Source organism: Cervus canadensis, chromosome 32, assembly GCF_019320065.1.
Source record: "Cervus canadensis isolate Bull #8, Minnesota chromosome 32, ASM1932006v1, whole genome shotgun sequence".
Taxonomy (NCBI): Eukaryota; Metazoa; Chordata; class Mammalia; order Artiodactyla; family Cervidae; genus Cervus; species Cervus canadensis.
Genome location: NC_057417.1, coordinates 27,239,733 through 27,257,031, shown reverse-complemented (window position 1 = coordinate 27,257,031; position 17,299 = coordinate 27,239,733). Strand labels below are relative to the sequence as shown.

The 17,299-nt window shown below is 49.9% G+C and overlaps 1 protein-coding gene across 3 annotated transcripts; it reads right to left on the bottom strand.

Moving 5' to 3' along the window:
* Positions 1–2,536: 2,536 nt before the first annotated feature.
* TBL2 (transducin beta like 2) lies at positions 2,537–9,995 on the bottom strand. Of its 3 annotated transcripts, none has more exons than XM_043455970.1 (7): positions 9,809–9,995; positions 8,200–8,330; positions 7,754–7,938; positions 7,121–7,272; positions 6,674–6,800; positions 6,163–6,315; positions 2,537–5,924 (listed from the first exon to the last, which is right to left on the bottom strand). In XM_043455970.1, exons 1-7 carry the CDS (start codon positions 9,936–9,938, stop codon positions 5,462–5,464), a joined length of 1,341 nt encoding a protein of 446 aa, XP_043311905.1. In that variant the 5' UTR covers positions 9,939–9,995; the 3' UTR covers positions 2,537–5,461. The 3 variants fall into 3 exon arrangements, with proteins under 3 accessions (XP_043311905.1, XP_043311906.1, XP_043311907.1); XM_043455971.1 differs by having other exon boundaries at positions 8,200–8,434; positions 9,809–9,946; XM_043455972.1 differs by lacking the exons at positions 8,200–8,330; positions 9,809–9,995 and having other exon boundaries at positions 7,777–7,914.
* Between the last annotated feature and the right edge of the window lie 7,304 nt (positions 9,996–17,299).

Below are 17,299 nucleotides of genomic sequence, written 5' to 3'. Positions count from 1 at the left end.
TTGTGACAGAGGCCAGCTCTCTAGAATTCTCTAGTTTTCTTCTTAGGGCCCCCTGGTCTAGGCACACAGCACCCGGCAGTTACGACTCTGTTCTCTCTCAACCTGTCCAAGTCCTGGCCAGCCCCCTACCCCACCCCCCAGAGGTTTCTTATCTATAGCTTCCCAGCTCCACAGCCCACTGCTCCTCCCAGCAGTGTTAGCCTCCTGCGCCCTGCTCTCCTCCAGCCCACCCTGCCAGTCACCACCTTCCTCGGGCCTTCCCTGCTCTGAAGACCCAGTGATCCTCCTGATTCCCACTCACGTTTGTCCACCTGACCCTACATTCCCCACCTTCCTCCCATTGATGCTTTATTTAAGAGAGTGGTCAAAATGAGCAACTGCCAACTATTCCCCAAAGCCTGCACAAATGCCCTCTGATGACATACTTCTCTTTAAAAAAAAGTCTCCCCTTGGGACTTCCCTGGCAGTCCAGTGGTTAAGACTGAGTTTCCAATGCAGGGGGTGTGGGTCCGATCACTGGTTGGGGAACTAAGATCCCACATGCCATGTGGAGTGACCATTAAAAAAAAAAAAAAAAAGAAAAATTCTGATACATACCTGGCTGAACATCCAGGAACTCACAATAAAATACTGTTTTTCATGTCTGATGTGTTGAGAAGTTTAGCTTAGTGAACTTGAAATTGCAGGGAAAAGATGAAGTGTGGTCAACAGAATGGTTAACAGTGTCAGATGTGGGCAAGACGACTCCTCCAGAGGGACCCATCCTGGCCCTGCCCTGCCATGCCCTCCCCACGAGGCATAGTTGCAAGACCAGGGAGATGTGACCACCTGGTGCAAGCGGTCACCATCCCATTCACCAGACCCCGGCTTCCCTGTCCAGACAGACGCAAGCCTGCTTCAGGGGCTTGTACGAGCCTCTCCCCTGGGTCCACCCTCACAGAGGTGGCACTGCCCTGGTGCACAGCCTGAGGCCTAAGTGGTTGGTGGCCAAGGGGCGGGTGTTTGTCTCACAGGGATATGACGGCATATGAGGTGTGGGCTGGGGTGTCCCTTGCAGTGTGGAAAAGAACCCGGTGGGAAAAGGAGAGCGGCCTTGATCATGGGATGGTCACCTTTGACAACACACTGTGGCACAGACCTAAGTGAGAATTCTGAATTTGAACATGGCCTTCCAGGACGCTGTATCAAGGGAGGAGAACAGCACATATTGGAGCACACCTTAATTTATAACAGATAGTAAGACTTGCACAGCATGTGGGTCTCCATCTGTATTCTTGTCTCTGGCTTTACACACGTTGGTTAAAGGAATGTATTTTATTGTGTGAATGTATTTATTGTGAGTTCCTAGATAGGCCTAAACTCAAAGGTCTGGGCAAGCCTTTTATAGGTTATGTGTGTTGGGCAATTAGACTCCCTAATAATATTGATGTCAAGGCTCTCTCAGTTTCAAGAGTATCCCAATTCAAATTGACAGTCATACACAGGACTTTCTTGGCTCTTAGTAACTTGGTTGTCCAGTGCTGGCAACCTCAGGTGTCTGGATCCAGCAGCTGAAACAAGAAGCATCCTCAGCCTGAGGTCTCTTTGGCTGCTTTCCTGTGTTGGCTTCATTCTTGGGCAGGACTACACAGTTAACAACTTTACGTTCTACTTATTAAGCAATTCTAGCAGAAAACTAAACATATTTTCAGTTTTTTCTAAAGTCCAGCAAAGTCCAGGAGTCTGCTGATTGGTTATATGCCTACCATTCTTGCCTGGAGAATTCCATGGACAGAGGAGCCTGGTGTGCTGCAGTCCATGGGGTTGCAAAGAGTTGGACATGACTGAGTGACTAACACTTTCACCTTTCATGGAGGGTCAAGGCTTATCCTCTATAAATTGTACAGATAAAGATTTGGGGAGGTGGTAGTTCACCAGATAAACACTAAGATAGGGTTGTTTCCTCAGGCAGAAACAATAGTGAGATGGTAGGGATTGAAGGCTTAGCACTCAATGTGAGCCACTATCAACGGTGAACAAGAAAATGCAAATACACTTAGATTGGGTATGTCTACTGAATAGAAAGCAACTGGAGATCACACTCATTTTCCTACTGCCCTGAACTCTGGGATCAGAATTGGAAGCTTGAAGAAATAAAGCTTCATACAGTCACAGTCTCACAAGGCGTTCCTAGGTTTGTGTTTATGAATCATGCTTTCAGTTTCTGTGGCTGATTCTGCAGTACCAACCTGTGTCATCAGTGGGCCTCAGTCTCAAGAGCTGTGTGCTGAAATCAAGTCATGCTCACCTGGAAGACTCATATTTCTGGAATTTTGTAGAGAACATGAATCCCAAATTATTAAATTTCTAGACACGTGGCCAATTTGGGGCACTGTTGGGTCTATGATATCACATATCATCACTGATAATTCATCACAACAGTAGGTGTTTCCTACTTACCTGCTATAATCTCCAATTATAGAACATCTTTTAAAGATAAGTCTTATTACCTTAATTGAAATTGATGAAGACTATCAACAGACCTTCAGACGTGCACTTTTGTGCTTTAAGTATTTTTTATTTTTAATGACTGATAAAAATAATCTATACACCATTTTTTAATTTCCCCAAATTGTTATTCTGAAAACTTTCAAACCCACAGAAATTGAAATAGTAATATTAAAGTATTAACACTGCCTTCACACACAAGGATTTTTTATCAAAAAAACATAGTGGCCTCTGGGCTACATGAATATCCAGGTAACTTTTGCCAGGCTGACAAGGGAAGCAGTCTCATCTTTAGTGAGAGGAGCTGTTTTCTTTCCCCGGGACATCTCTGTAATGACTCTTCTAGTGTTTTCATTCATTTTATTAGAAATTCATAACCCTGGCAAGGCATGCAGGGCCGGATTTATTCCCATTTTACAGATGAGGAAACAAACTCAGAGAAGTGAAGTGATGTGTGGGTTCAATAAGTGCCCAGCCGAAACTGGAACCAAAGACTTCTGACTTCAGTAACTCAACATTCTGTGATCACTGCCCCTCCTGGATAAGTGATGAGAGTAAAGCCAGAGCCAAGCAGAAGTGCGAAGAGTTTTAGTCTCATTCTTCTGACAGTCAGAGAGCACAGTGTCACCAGGACCCAGGTGCACAGCATTACCAGTCCTAAGTCTGTTCTCCGGAACATCAAACCACAGTGCTAACTGGGAACACAAAACCACAGTACACAGAGGGTACTGAGATTTCTGTTAGCTACCCTGGTTCCAGTTCAACATTTATTGAGCGCTTACTCTATTCCAGGTACTGTGTGTGGGATACACAGCAAATCAGACAAGGACTCCTGTCACATTCCAGTGGCTTAATGAACAGTCCCCAGGCTGCCAATGAGAGACTGCTGGGCTGCACCCTGCCATTAGCGTTGTTTGGTTCCTACAGTGCTTACGTTTTCCTTTTTATAATAAATTGCCAACTTCTGGCTTCTCTGAAACGGGCAACTTCTGCTGGATTCCTGAATATTAAGTCGCAGCCACCCCTGCCCCTGACCCAGGCCCTCTAGAGGTGACTTCAGTTCCCACCTTTTCCTACTGTCTTTCACCCAGACAACTGTGGCCCAATTCACCTACTTCTATTACCCACCTGACACCCCTGAAGCCAACAAATATCCAAACAAGATAATTTCAGATAGCATTAAGTAATGCAAGCCTGCCAAGAGAAGGGAAAAATGCTTCTAAGCAGAGGGAAGAACAGAGGCACAAGTCCCCTCTGAAGCTGGAAATAACGTGGCCTGGTTGGAGGCATGGCACGGCTGGGAGAGTGGTAGCAAGGCTACAGAAAGAGGAAGAAACCGGATTACACAGGGCCTTGTACGCTACGGTGAGAATTTTGGATTTTATTCCGAGTGCGATGGGGAGTCTTGAGAGGGTTTTAACTTGGGAATGATGTGATCTGCTTTATATTTAGAGATCACCCTGCTATGTACAAGAGTGACTTAATGAGGCAAGCCAGGAAGCAGGAAGGCCAATGAGGAAGCTACATTATCGTGGCCCTTTAGGTGACAGTGGCTAGGACCAGGATGGTATCAGAAGAGATGGAGAGAAGTAACAGATTCAGGATTTACTGCCATGGAACCCAAAGCATTTTCTGCTGGAGTGGATGGTAGTCGTGCAGTAGGGCAGAGGGAGTGAAGAAAAGGGAGTAACTGAGGATAACTCCAAGGCTGTGATTTGTTCACATGTTTATTTGAGCTGGGGGTGATTAGGGGAGGTCCAAGTTTTAGGGAGAGGGAAGAATTTATCTTGGATAAATTTTGCTGAGGCTCAAGTCTTCCTAGATTCCTCATTTCCCTTACCTCTCCCATCCAAGCAGTCCTCAAAGTCCAAAAATGGGAACTTCTAAATAGCCAATCTATTCAATCTATCCCTTCAACGCCACTGCCTCTGTCCTGATTCAGTCCTCTCTCTTGCCTTGACTTTTACAACAGCCTTCTCCAGCTGTGAGTAAACTAACAAAAAACACTTCACAGACATGTGTACCTCTCTTCCACCAGCCATCTTCGATGGCAGAAATCATGTCTTATTCACATTCATCTCCAGTGTCCATGCTATGCTGGGCACAGAATAGGCACTCAAATGCTGGATGAACTGAAAAGAAGTTCTCCTCAAGCAGGATATAACCTCCTGGAAGAGAAAAGCCCTATCTTGGGATTCTGTGATTCCTCTACCCAACGTAAAGCAGAAGCAGATATGAAATGTACAATCAATCAAATCCCAGAAACTTAGCTTTCCCAAGAGATTCAAACTGCCCTATTTGAGTCCCAGGTTTACGCAGTAGTTAATAAATGATATTGGACAACAGATAACAGTTTATGACTCTTTTCCACTTTTCTTCCAAATCTAGGAAGGAGGTCAAAAGATAATTATTCTCCATTTGACAAATAAGAAAACTGAGGCACAGGATGAAATCCCGTAATTACTTCTGGATGAAGTTAGGCGCTTTGCCTGGGTTAAGATCAGCCTTTCCCTGAGCCACTCCCCAGTTCTGGAATAGGAAGGAATCTGTCTGCCACCCCTGCAAGACTGCTGATTAGCACTCAGGTCTTCCCTGGGTTTTGCCTCCATAATTACAAGCTCCTTTGGATAGCAGGGTGTGTTGCCCCAAGGTCAAAGACCATGTGCTCTCTCTCTTCTAATTACCACTCTCCTCAGTGCTTGATGAAGACAGACTCCACCCCTTGGGCCCAGGAAAAAGAAAAGCACCTTGGTCATTAGCCTGGGAGGTCGTCAAGTAGGCCAGGAGTCACCACCAGCAAGGAGAGAGATCTGAGTAGGCCGGAATAGTTTCAATGGGGACAAGGAGAGAGAAGCTGCCATTAGGAAAATCAGGACACTCCTTTCAAAAGGCTTCCAGCTGGGGAGTACCGGAGAAAGGGCAGCAGTGGAGGCAGCAGCAGGTCAGATCCTTCCTACTGTCCCTCCTCCCAGAGTCATTTCTTCAAGGCCCCCAGGTTCTTCAGGGCCTCCTGGGCCTGCGTCAGCTGCTGCTGAAGCCTCTGGCGGGTGCTTTCGTTGGAGGCTCGCTTCAGGAGGGCCTGCATTTCCTCCACCACTGCCCGGTAGCCAGGCGTGTTGTGGAAGAGCCGCACTGCCCGGTCCCCACAGGAGGCCAGAAGCCGGCCAGTGATGTCAAAGGACAAGTCACTGATACACTCCCCGTGGACCTGCTCGAAGCTCTCCTCCTTCTCACCCCGCCGCGTGTTGTAGAGATGAATACTGCTGCCACTGGCCAAGGCCAAGACCTGGGCATCAGGGGAGAGCGCCAGGCGGCACATCACGGTGCTCGCTTCTTCAAAGCGGCCTGTCCTCAGCAAGTAGGGGTCCTGCTGCTTCTTGTATTCCACGTCTGTGTCCCACAGTTTCCACGTGCCGTCCTTGGAGACAGAGGCCATCCTGCAGCATGGAAAGTCAGGGCTCTAGCCTCACACACCCTGGATGGGAGGGCGCTGGGACAGCACTTGGGGACGCTAGCTGGGAAGCCAATTCCACTGCTATGTCTACTTCCTGCTGAGGGCAGGAAAACCCACCCACCGCACAGCTGCTGCAGAGAATGGCTGGAGACCCCTGGTTGACAAGAGGGGCTGGGAGTCTTGGTAAGAAACTGGTAAGAAATCAGAGAGGATTCGCTCACCTCCGGGAGTCATTGGAGAAAGCGAAGAAGTGCACGGCTGCAGAGTGGCCCTTCAGTTCAAATGCTCGCACAACCTCCTGGAAGTCCCCTTTCTTCCCAAAGCAGACTTCCCAAACTTTTACATCTGGGGTGAAGCCACACGAGGCTACAAACCTGCCAGACAACCCAGGTTCCTTTAAAACTTAATTTTAAGGGCAGTTTTTTCTGCAGATCCACTAAACCCCTTTCCTGAGAGGGTTCATAATCATGTATCTAAATAACACTGTCTTTTAAAAGTGCTTTTATACATGACCCCAGTTCATCCTCACAGCTATAAGATACATAGGACCCCCGCCCCAACCCTTTATATGCTTTAAATGAGGAAGTAGAAACTAAGGACTTGAATCTAGGTGTCCTGATTTCACATGCTTGCTCCTTCTGCTACTCGAAGTTGGCTCTCTACTCTCTCTCCACCCTAGCCCCCAGCTCCAACCTCGGCCCACATCCGATGCCAGAGTCCCCTCTTCCTTACCTGCTACAAGGGGATATAGCAGCATATGTATTGTTCATGTGGTTGGTGTTGATGGTGGACAGCACCTGGCCTTTCAGATTCCAAATGAGGATGGTCGTGTCACTGGAAGCAGTCATGATGAACTTCCCTGGGGGTGAGCGGGCGTAACATGAGCTGAGGAAAATGACCTGATCAACTGACTTATGAAGGCCTCTGCTGCCCTTCATATCATGCTGCCCTCCCGCACCAAGGGTCGCCACAGATAAGGATATGACTGAAGACTATGGTGATTATCTGCCTCTCCTGGGGACTTGCTGTGGCTCCCAGGACTCCAGGCAAGTCCAGACAAGGTCCCTTTGGTCACACCAGAGCTGAGCATACCTCTCAGGCTGCATTCACTCCTTCAGTGAATATAACAGTCCATTCCCTCTTGCCTGGGGCAAGCTCCATCCTCTGAATGCCTCTCACCTGTGTCAGCGATGCCAATGTTGACAATGGGTGCCTTGTGCTTTTTAGGAAAGTCCTCCGGGGTGGCTGTGAAAGTATAGCCCCCATCTTCTCGTTTCATCATCTTGAAGATACGGAGGGTGTCTCCATTGGCCAGCCAGACAATGAATGCTCTACAAACAGGGAGTAGACAAGTCTCTCACTCCTTCAGACACGGAGACCTGTCTGTGTGAGGTCCTATGATAGACAGGCTTTAAGGAAAATCAAGATCTCCTTTCAGGACCTAGAGTCCAGCCTCACAACCCTTAATTCAGAGTCTTGTAAAACTCCTTAGGAGGTTAGGACTCTCATAGTTCTGGCTCCTTTAGCTTCTCTCTAGGGTTTAGAAAACCATGAGAGCTTCCAAGACTAATCTGGAAATCAGTCGGCTTTGGTACTTCCCAAATAGCAACAGATTTTCCCCACTCTACTTCCTTGTTAGGTAGCTGCATAACCCTCCAGGGGGCCTCAGTGTTCAAGCTATCTGGATGTTCCCTTCTGCCACCACAAGGAAGACCCTGGGTCGCTCCCTCACTATCCCAAACCAGGCATGGGAAGGACCGAGGCCTGGGTCAGGGCTTCTGCAGGCACACCTGGGGCTCCATCCTGTCCCACCTGCAGTCAGGGCTGAAGCGCACCAGGATGGCATGATCCAGCTCCACGTTGGCTCTCATGCTGCGGTGCTCCCGCTGCAGGAAGTCCTTTGTGCTCCAGATGCGGACGGTACGGTCATCTGCACAGGTAGCCAGGTACTTGCCATTGCTGCTGAAGTCCATGCAAGTTATGTTCCCACTGTGGCTCTAGGGCAAGGGCAGCAGCAAGTATGAACGGGAACCCCCTGGGCAAATGCGGAAACCCGTGCAACCATGACTCAGGGGCCCTGTTGCTTAGATCAACAGCAAGCTGCTGATGGGATGTCAGGAGAAGAGATGGGACAGGGCGTCCCCCCTGATCTGGGTCAGAGGCAGAGGAGTCTGTAACATGCACAGAATCCTACAAAGGAGAAGTCTGCGGGGCCGTGAGTCTTTATATATACGTGCGGTGCCTGGGTACCCGTGTACCTTCAATGCTGCAGCCAGAAGGCGGTGGGTGAAGTTGTGTTGCTGAGGCTTCTCCTTGCGAATCCGCTGTTGCGGTTTCTGCTTCTTGGATTTCAAGGACTTGTCAGATGGGCATCCGTTTGCTTTTTGGCCTATAAGGAAGGGCCAGGTCAACCATCCATTTACTGGCTCAGTGAGCACTCAGTGACCAACGATGACTGGCCGGGCATTGAGTGGAGAGGCACAAGAGATGACCCTGTCCTCGAGAAGAGAGAGGGATACAGGGGAAAAAAAAACAGAAGCTTTGGAATCAGACCTGGGTGTGGACTATGTATCACTGAGTGATCCTGGGGAGGCTGCTTGCTATTAGTGTCTGTAACATAACTACATAGCACCTCACTGCACATTAGAGAAGGTGCCCTCTCTGGGCAGGCGGGCTCAGTGGGTTCACAGAAAGCCCAGTGGAGAGCAGATTCTTAATCAGACCTTTCTAAGTGAGGGACAATGTGCACTACAGAAGCTGCTGACGCTGGTGTCAGGTTAAGTTACTTAATTGCTCTGGGCCTTGGCTTTTCTAAAAGAAAAGTTGAGAATTGGGTGAGATAATATATACAAAATGACAAGCACAGTACCCAAAACAAGCACTAAAAAAGGCTCAGAGGGAATCCCAGAGAGAACCCGGCAATGAGAGGTAGTCAACATGTGTTAAGCATGTTCCCTGTGCTGAAAAGGGTGCCAGTCATTTTTGTATAAAATAGCTAATTTGATTGAGAATCAGGACAGGTGCAAAGCGGGCATGTGTCAGATCGCTACAGATGCTCAATTCTTACAGGAAGAAAACTCCGGAGGCTACTGTTACAAAGGCAAATCTGCCCTCTGCTTGCCTCTTAGCCTTGTCTTAACAAGCCCACTCCTCTCCTCTCACATCACAGTCAAACCAAACGCTGTTTCAGGACTCCTCGGCTTCGTGCACGTTGCTATTGCCAGGAGTATTCTCCTTCTCTTGGCCGTTCTGGCAAACCATTACACAGATCCTTGAAGACCCCACCTTCAGCGTTCTTTACTTGACCCCCGCCCGCCACCGACAAAAGCGGGGCTGACCACTCCCACCCGTGGGAGTACTAGTATTCTAATACTGATCTATGAAACCCACGACACTATATTTTTCACTTACATTTTCAGATGTTCTTTACCCGACATTGGACTCCCCAAAGCCTACAGGAGATAGTAAGTATTCAATAAATGCTGTTTGTCGGTAGACCAGAGCGTTCATAATGGATGTCTCTGTCCCTTCCTCCCCGTTTTCATAAAATAACGAACAAGGAGCGCGCGGGAGAGTTTCCGAGCGGCCTCTCAGCTGTGCTCCGAGGGAAGGTGGCTTGGTTTCGGCCACGGAGAAAGCACACAGCCGCGCGGGACCCAGGTTCTAACAGATCGTCCCAAAGGGACGGGACGGGCTGGGCAAGGCGGCCCCTACTCTCGGGAAGCGAAACTCGTGTCATAGAGGAGAAAATGAGGCGGCAAGAGCGGGTCACTGACAGCCCACAGGCCGGAATGGTGGGTCGGACCCCCGAGGAGGCCGGGGAGCGAGGTCTCGCGGGTCGCCCCTAACCGTCCCCGCCACACTCACCGGCGGACCGGCCGTTCGTCTCCTCCTCCGCGCGCAGCCACCCCCGCGCTACCGCCGCCGTCGCCACGAGGGCCAGCAGCCCTAGAAACAGCGACAGGCCCATCAGCTCCGGCATCTGCGGGAGCTCCATGTCGGCAGGGCCACTGCCACCTCAGCCTCTGGCCTGGCGGACGCCTGCACGTCTCCGCGGGGACGCGCACGCACGCGGGGCGGGGCCCGGCCGTTGGTGCATCCCGAGGGGCGTGGCCTGGTCGCTGTCAAGTCCGAGGGGCGTGGCCTGGTAGTCGTTGAGTCTCCAGGGGCGGGGCCATGATCTTTGGGCCCCCGGAAGGGCGGGGCCTGGCCATTGAGGCTGTGTGATCGCGGAAGCGTTGCGGGGCAAGAAATGTAGTCCAAGTAGTCCAGGCTCAGGCCTTCCCTTGACTACTTTACTGATAATCGTTAGTAACGGCATTATTCCAGCCGTCATCACACTGGATCCTTTCAAGGAGGCAAGGGTCCGATTATTACTCCCGTTCAACAGGTGGGAACGTCTTAGTATTGGGAAATTCAGGTGGATTTTTACTGTTAATGGAGAAGGGAAAGGGTAGTTCTGGAATTAGGGGGTGGGACAGCCTCAGCAAAGACTTGAGCAGGAGGATGCTTTGTGGAGGCAGGGTATGAGTAAAATAAAAAGCCGGTAAGGGAATTCCCTGGCAGGCCGGGGGTTAAGACTTCACATTTCCATCGCAGGGGTCGTGGGTTGGATCCCTGGTCTGGTAACTAAGATCTGGCAAACCAGGCAGTGCAGGCAAGAAAAAAAAAGTAGCAGGTAAAATTGGAAGCTTCCCAGGTGGCTCAGTGGTAAAGGATCTGCCTGCCAATGCAGGAGATGCAGGTTTGATCCCTTGGTCGGTAAGATCCCCTGGAGAAGGAAATGGCAATCCACTTCAGTATTCTTGCCCTGGGAAATCCCATGGACAGAGGAGTCTGGCGGGCTACAGTCTGTGGGGTTGCAAAAGAGTCCGACACAACTCGGCAACTAAACAAGAAGATTGCAAAAGTGTTTGAGGGCCTTGAGTGCTAGTTCAGCCCAGCGAACAGTAGCCTCTGCTAGTCATTTCAGGGTGAGATAGATCAAAATTGGTATCTTGGAGATTCTATGGATGGACTAGTGTGTGTCAAGACCAAAGGAAAGCCAAGAGGCGGTTGCAAGAGTCCAAGATGGAGGTGATAAGAGCCCGGACTTGGGGGTGGCCTGATGGTAGGAAGGAAGCTGAAAAGATTTTTTTTTTTTAATTTGGCTGTTCCATGTCTTATTTGCAGCATGGGGGATCTTTAATTGCACCATGTGGGATCTAGTTCCCTGACCAGGGATCGAACCCAGGCCCCCTTCATTAGGAGTGTGGAATCTTAGCCACTGGACCACCAGGGAAGTCCCTGAAAATATTTTTAACAACACACTTTAAATTTTGAATTATAGATTCAAAAGGAGTTGGGGAAAAAAAAAAAAAAGAACAGGAAAGTCCATGGACTCTTCCCCCAGGTTCCCTCAATGGCAACATAACTATAGTGCAATATCAAAAATCAGGAAGTTGGCAGAATTTAGTCACCAAAAAAAAAGAGATATTCTGAAAGACTAATGATAGACCAGACCCACTTACTGTAGAGGGAATGTTCCCAGAAACAAAGGTGCTCCATGGGCCTCCCACTCCCACAACCCAGAACAAGTGGAAGTACCAGAGTGAGCGCTGCCAGATTCAAACGTTTTCCTGGCCACCAGGGAGCCTCTCCTGGCAGTGTGGGCCCTCTGGCTCTAGAAGGACCCTCGGAGCACAGAGGCTGCTGCAGAGACTAGAGGACAGACAGACTCACCCACAACCTCGGGTGAGGAAACAGATCCACTCAGAGCAAATGAAGTGGCCTCACTTCCTTCCCTTTTGTCCTTGGTGAGGGGGAGAAGGGGAGACTGGCATTGACTCAGCTGTGGGCAGTGGGGTGGGGAGGGCCAGAAGTGGGGTGTCCAGAGCATTCTGGGGCCTTTCCTCCTTAATTTGCTGTTTAGAACCGAAGGCCCAGTCCTGAACCACTTTCTCCACCACCTAGAGACAACGTGGTACTTTTTTTTTTTTTTTTACAACGTGGTACTTTTAAGAATTTCATTCACCAAGCATTTTGCCGATGCCATTTGTTGATCCAGGAGCTTGCAGTTCTTCGAATCTTCTCATATTCCCATCCCACAGATTAGGGGACTGATGCTCTAGGAGATGCTCACTAAGTGATTTTCCATAGGTGACACAGATGAAAAGTGAACCTGGGGACACATGCAGGTCTGTGACACTAATCTATCGATGTGGGGGACAAGGAGAAGCAGGAATAGGGCTCTGGTTCAGTTGAGAGTACAGGATTCTTTGACATCATGAACTCAGTTGATCCTTTAAGACAGATGATGCTATGAAATAACTTTAACCAGACCCCCAAAAAACCCTAGGCTCTGGTCAAGTGACTTACCCCACGTTAACAAGGAAGCCAGGATTCAAACCCAGAGTCCTACTAGGGTCTGCTATACCCCGAGATCCTTATCCATCTGACCTTGCCACGGGGCTGTGGTAATGGCCTTGTTTTTACCCCCAAGTGTCCTACAGCCCAGCTGGAATCTGAAACCAACCCTCAGAAGAACAACTGGTGACACAAAGCAGAATGGGGGAAAACTGGGCAGATCAGGGAGGGAGATCAGCTGATGGGTTCAGAAGGGCAGTGAAATTCAGCTGTACCTTCAAGGGTGGGCATTTAGAACAGGTGAAACAGGATAAAAGGGAATTCTAGGAGGGAAAGTAAGGCATGAGCAAAGGTATGGTTGAAGGGGTAACAGGGTCAGTCATTAACCAATGATTTTAAATTAACATCTGCTAGAAACCTGGTCTCATCAGAGGCGAGCAAGAGCCAGAGAAGCAATGGAAGCCCAGCTTCATTTTGCAATTGAAGATCCACCTGGTCTTGCTTGGTGCCTCGCTCCCTACCCCAGGCCTCTCTGTCCGGTAAAATGATACATTTCCTCATCATTTAAGTAGTGGTTCTCAATGTGTGGGCCCTGGACCAGCATCATTAGAAATGCAGATTCTTAGACTTCACCCCCCCAACCCCCCACCCCGTCTGCTGACTCAGACACTTCAGAGATGGGGGCCCTGCAAGCTGTTTACTTTTTTAATACTTATTTTTATTTATTTATTTAGCTGTGCTGAATCTTAGTCACCATATATGGGATCTTCTTTTCTGTGGCATGTGGGATCTAGTTCCCCGACCAGGAATCAAACCCAGAAAGGACCCCCTACATTGGGACTGTGGAGTCTTCACCACTGGACCACAAGGCAAGTCCCAGCAATTTGTATTTTAACGAGCTTATTAGGTGATTCTGATGCCCACTGATGTGTAAGAACCAATGATTTAGATTAACTTGAGCCCCAGACGTAGGTTATTTGCTGCTCACAGTCTCCATTACAGTGGTTCTTAACCTTGAATACATATTGGAATCACTTTAAAAAAAAAATGCTTATGTCTCCTTCCCACAGCCAGATATTCTGATATAATGGGCCTGGACTAGACCTGCTCAAGAAGATTTTGAAAAGGCCCAGCTTATTCACATGTACATTTAAGTTGGAGTTCTAACTGCAAGGGATACCAGAGGCTAATGCAGGGGTCTACGTGTAAAAGTGATGTTTGTCAGACCAGGGCTGTGGCCATGGCGATGGATACTTATAAGATCGACTAGAGACAAGAGGGAAGGGGGCAGGGCACAGCCATTAAAAAGATGGCATAGCCACTGAGGATACAACAAAAACTGGTTAGAACCAACTAGACTCGAGATGGCAGAAGATTTAACTAACTTCCAGTGGACCTGGAGCCTCACAGTACAGCTCGCTCATTGAGATAGGTTCGCATATGCTACATGACAGACTCACCCAAGCCACGAAGTGGGCGGGTAGTCCAATTTCTGGAAATCTCCACCCCTTCCCCCGAAACAGTTGGAGTAACCCTCCCACTTGTTAGCCTGTGGAATTACCCAGCCCATAAAAACGAACCCCCCAGATTCCGGGGAGCTCTCATTTTCCCACTTGACCCCTGCCCTGAGGCCGCTCTCACCTTCTGAGGCTCATGAGCCAGGCTCATGCTGGCTGGTGGTGGCTCATGCATCCCACCGCATGCTGTCTAGGGAATGTGCGCATGCGTGCGTGCTCTATCTGGTGGACTGTAGCCCACCAGGCTTCTCTGTCCATGGGAGTTTTCAGGGAAGAATACTGGAGTGGTTGCCATTTTCTACTCCAGATGGAATGTGTACCTCTCTCAATAAGCCTACTTTCACTTTACCGGGGCCGCTGTTGAATTCTTTCCCCGTGCAAAGCCAAGGACGCTCACTTGGTGGTCTGACCCAGAGGCTCACCCAAGCCTGGCACATGACCATCTCCTTGTGCCCCATTTTCCTGCAGCAAACTGGCCAGGCCTTGGTAACACACCAGAGGGCAGTGGGGAGTGGGGAAGAGCTGAAGACGACTGTTTTCCGAGGGCACAAGTGTCTGGACGGCAGTGCCCTTCCTGGGCTTGGGGAGCATGGGAAGGTCCAGGTTAGAGGGGGAGCCTGTGAGTTGCAGTCTCGGGAACACTGGGCTCTGTTTTGGCTCCGTCCGGGTTAACGGAGCTGTGGACGGGGAGGTCAGGGTGCGGCTCTGAGCGAGAGCAGCGCAAATACAGGAGAGGAAGCCCTGCAATGGCAGGGCCCGGAGCTTGCCATAGAGTGAGAAGGGAAGTGGGCTGAGGAAGGGACCAGGGGTGGGGCTGGGGGGAAAGGCTCCCACGGCAGGGCCTGGGAGTCACTGCCAGCGGGGAGAAAGGAGAGCCTGGATTTGCAGGAAAAGAGTGATTCAAGAAGGAGGTCCAGGGGACTTCCCTGCTGGTTCAGGGGTCAAGTCTACACTGCCAATGCAGGGGGCCCAGGTTCAATCCTTGGTCAGGGAACTAGATCTCACATGCTGCAACTAAAGATTCCACGTGTGGCAACTAAGACCCAGCGTAGCCAAATAAATTTAAAAAAAAAAAATTTTTTTTTTTTTTTAAGAAAGAGGTCCAAAGGCCCTGGGGGCACTGCAAAATGGTTGTTGGATTTGGCAGTGAGGGAGCCAAGTGACCTTGGAAAGAGCAGATTCAGGGCAGGGATGAGGCTGGGGTAAAAGTAGGGAGGGAGGAGGAGTCCAAAGGCAGGGTCTGGAGGCAAGTGGGAGGGGAAGAGGGGGAAAAGGCAGGTGTACACGACTCTCTTAAGGGAAGGTGGCATCTAGAGGGGGACACAGGGTCAAGGGGATGTCCTCTGGGGACCTTTCCGTCAGGATGAGTGAGTGAAAGCAGCAGAGCAGAAACTCCCAGGTATTGACCTTTCTGAGAGCCTATAAGCCTCTGTCTGCAGCAGCAAGTAACACCTAAAGGCTGGGTACCTCTGTCACCTGCTGTGACAGTGCTGCGCTTAGTCACTCAGTCGTGTCTGACTCTTTGTGACCCATAGACTGCAGCCCACCAGGCTCCCCTGTCCATGGGATTCTCCAGGCAAGAATACTGGAGTGGGTTGCCATGCCCTCCTCCAGGGGATCTTCCCAACCCAGGGATCGAATCCAGGTCTCCCGCATTACAGGTGCATTCTTTACGGTCTGTGCCACCAGGGAAGCCCAAGAATACTGGAGTGGGTAGCCTTTCCCTTCTCCAGGGCATCTTCCTGACACCGGAATCGACCTGGGGTCTCCTGCATTGCAGGTGGATTCTTTACCAACTGAGCTAGCAGGGAAGCTCTACCTGCACAGTAAAAAGTGGCTAGAAGTAAGACAGCCTGGGTGGGCAGCTCGCGAACCATGAGAACTTGGGCTAGCTAACTTCTCTACACCTCAAATTTTTGGTTGTAAAGTGGGGATCATAGTAGATAGTAATCATTATGACAACTCTTCCATTGAATTTACGCCAGGCACTGTGGTAAGTATGTATACTTACTCTTTGGTCCTCACCGCAGGCCTACTGAGGTAGGTGAGATGAGAATTAAGTGAGGGAATACACATAAAGCACTTAGAATCATGCTTGGAACACGATGAACACTTGGTAACGGTGCAGCTAGTCCTGTTATTGTTATTATTATTCTACATAAATGTAAAAGCCCCCAGAAAACTGTCTCCTGTTTCTAGCCGGCAAACATCTCTGGATGGTCTGAGGACATGCGAGGATTCAGGCTTGAATGATAGTTCTCAGCGGAGAGCGGTACAGCTATGAACATACTCCTCAGAGCCAAGGCCACCATCTGGTCCATAGTGGGCCCTCAGGAAATTGTTGTTTTTTTTTTTAATTTACTTGGCTGCACTGGGTCTTAGTTGTGGCATGCAGGATCTTTTAGTTCTGGCATGTGGGATCCAGCTCCCTGACCAGGGATTAAACCCGGGGCCCCCTGCACTGGGAGCATCCAGTCTCAGCCACTGGACCACTAGGCAAGTACCAAAATATTTGTTAAATGGGTCAATGAAAGGAAATTCCCTGGTGGTCCAGGGGTTAGGACTCCATGCTTTCACTGCAGGGGGCGTGGTTTCAATCCCAGGCCGGGGGACTGAAAGACCGCTCAAGGTGCATGGTGTGGCTTAAAAAAATAAAAGGATCAATGAAAGGATCGATGAATTATTGGGACCATTTACCCCAACTCCCCATCTGCAGCATCGGTTCCTGCTAAGATATCCAGACCCGGCAGCCACCCACCCTCTGCTTGCATTATCTCACATGGTGCGGTGGTCACGACCCCCAAGGCAGCTTTCTCCTTCTGGAAGGTTCCGATGGATCGCCCTGTCGCTTCCACCCTGTGGTCCCTGCCCTGCCCTCCTCCTGTGTGGAAGGTGCGGAGCCTCTCTGAACCTGCCGGGGCCACAGAGGGAGGATCTCCAGGCTGTGTGCTGAGTCACTCAGTCGTGTCCGACTCTTTGCCACACTATGAACTGTACCCTGCCAGGCTCCTCTGTCCATGGGATTTCCCTGGCAAGAATACTGGAGTGTGTTGCCGTGCCCTCCTCCAAGGGATCTTCCTGACCCAGGGATCAAACCCGAGTTTCTCAAGCCTCCTGCCTTGGCAGGAGGATTCTTTACCACTAGTGCCAGCTGGGAAGCGTCTCCCTGCTTCCACCCTTTACTCTCTGCAGCCTATTCTCAACTCTCCACCAGAGGGATCCCGTTAAGGTCCCTCTGATCTTGTCCCACCCTTCAGTCAAAGCCCTCCAGGGGCTTCCAGCTCAGAGGATAAGCTAAGGTCCCCTCGTGGCCAGCGAGGCCCTCTACAAGGCCACAACTCTCTCTCCATCCCAGAATGAGACACGCTGAAAGTCCCTGACAGTTTCTGTTTTTATTGATCAAGAATTCTTTACAAAATACACACACACACACACACACACACACACACACACACACACACACACACACACACACACACACACACACACACCAGAT

Bases quoted from the DNA above. Each gene is read 5' to 3' on its own strand.
- TBL2 (XM_043455970.1), bottom strand. From the start codon at position 9,938: ATGGAGCTCCCGCAGATGCCGGAGCTGATGGGCCTGTCGCTGTTTCTA. The intron at 6,316-6,673 runs GTAAGGAAGAGG...GTTGTCTGGCAG, and splicing joins GCTATATCCCCTTGTAGCAG to GTTTGTAGCCTCGTGTGGCT. The intron at 5,925-6,162 runs GTGAGCGAATCC...TCCATGCTGCAG, and splicing joins TTCTCCAATGACTCCCGGAG to GATGGCCTCTGTCTCCAAGG.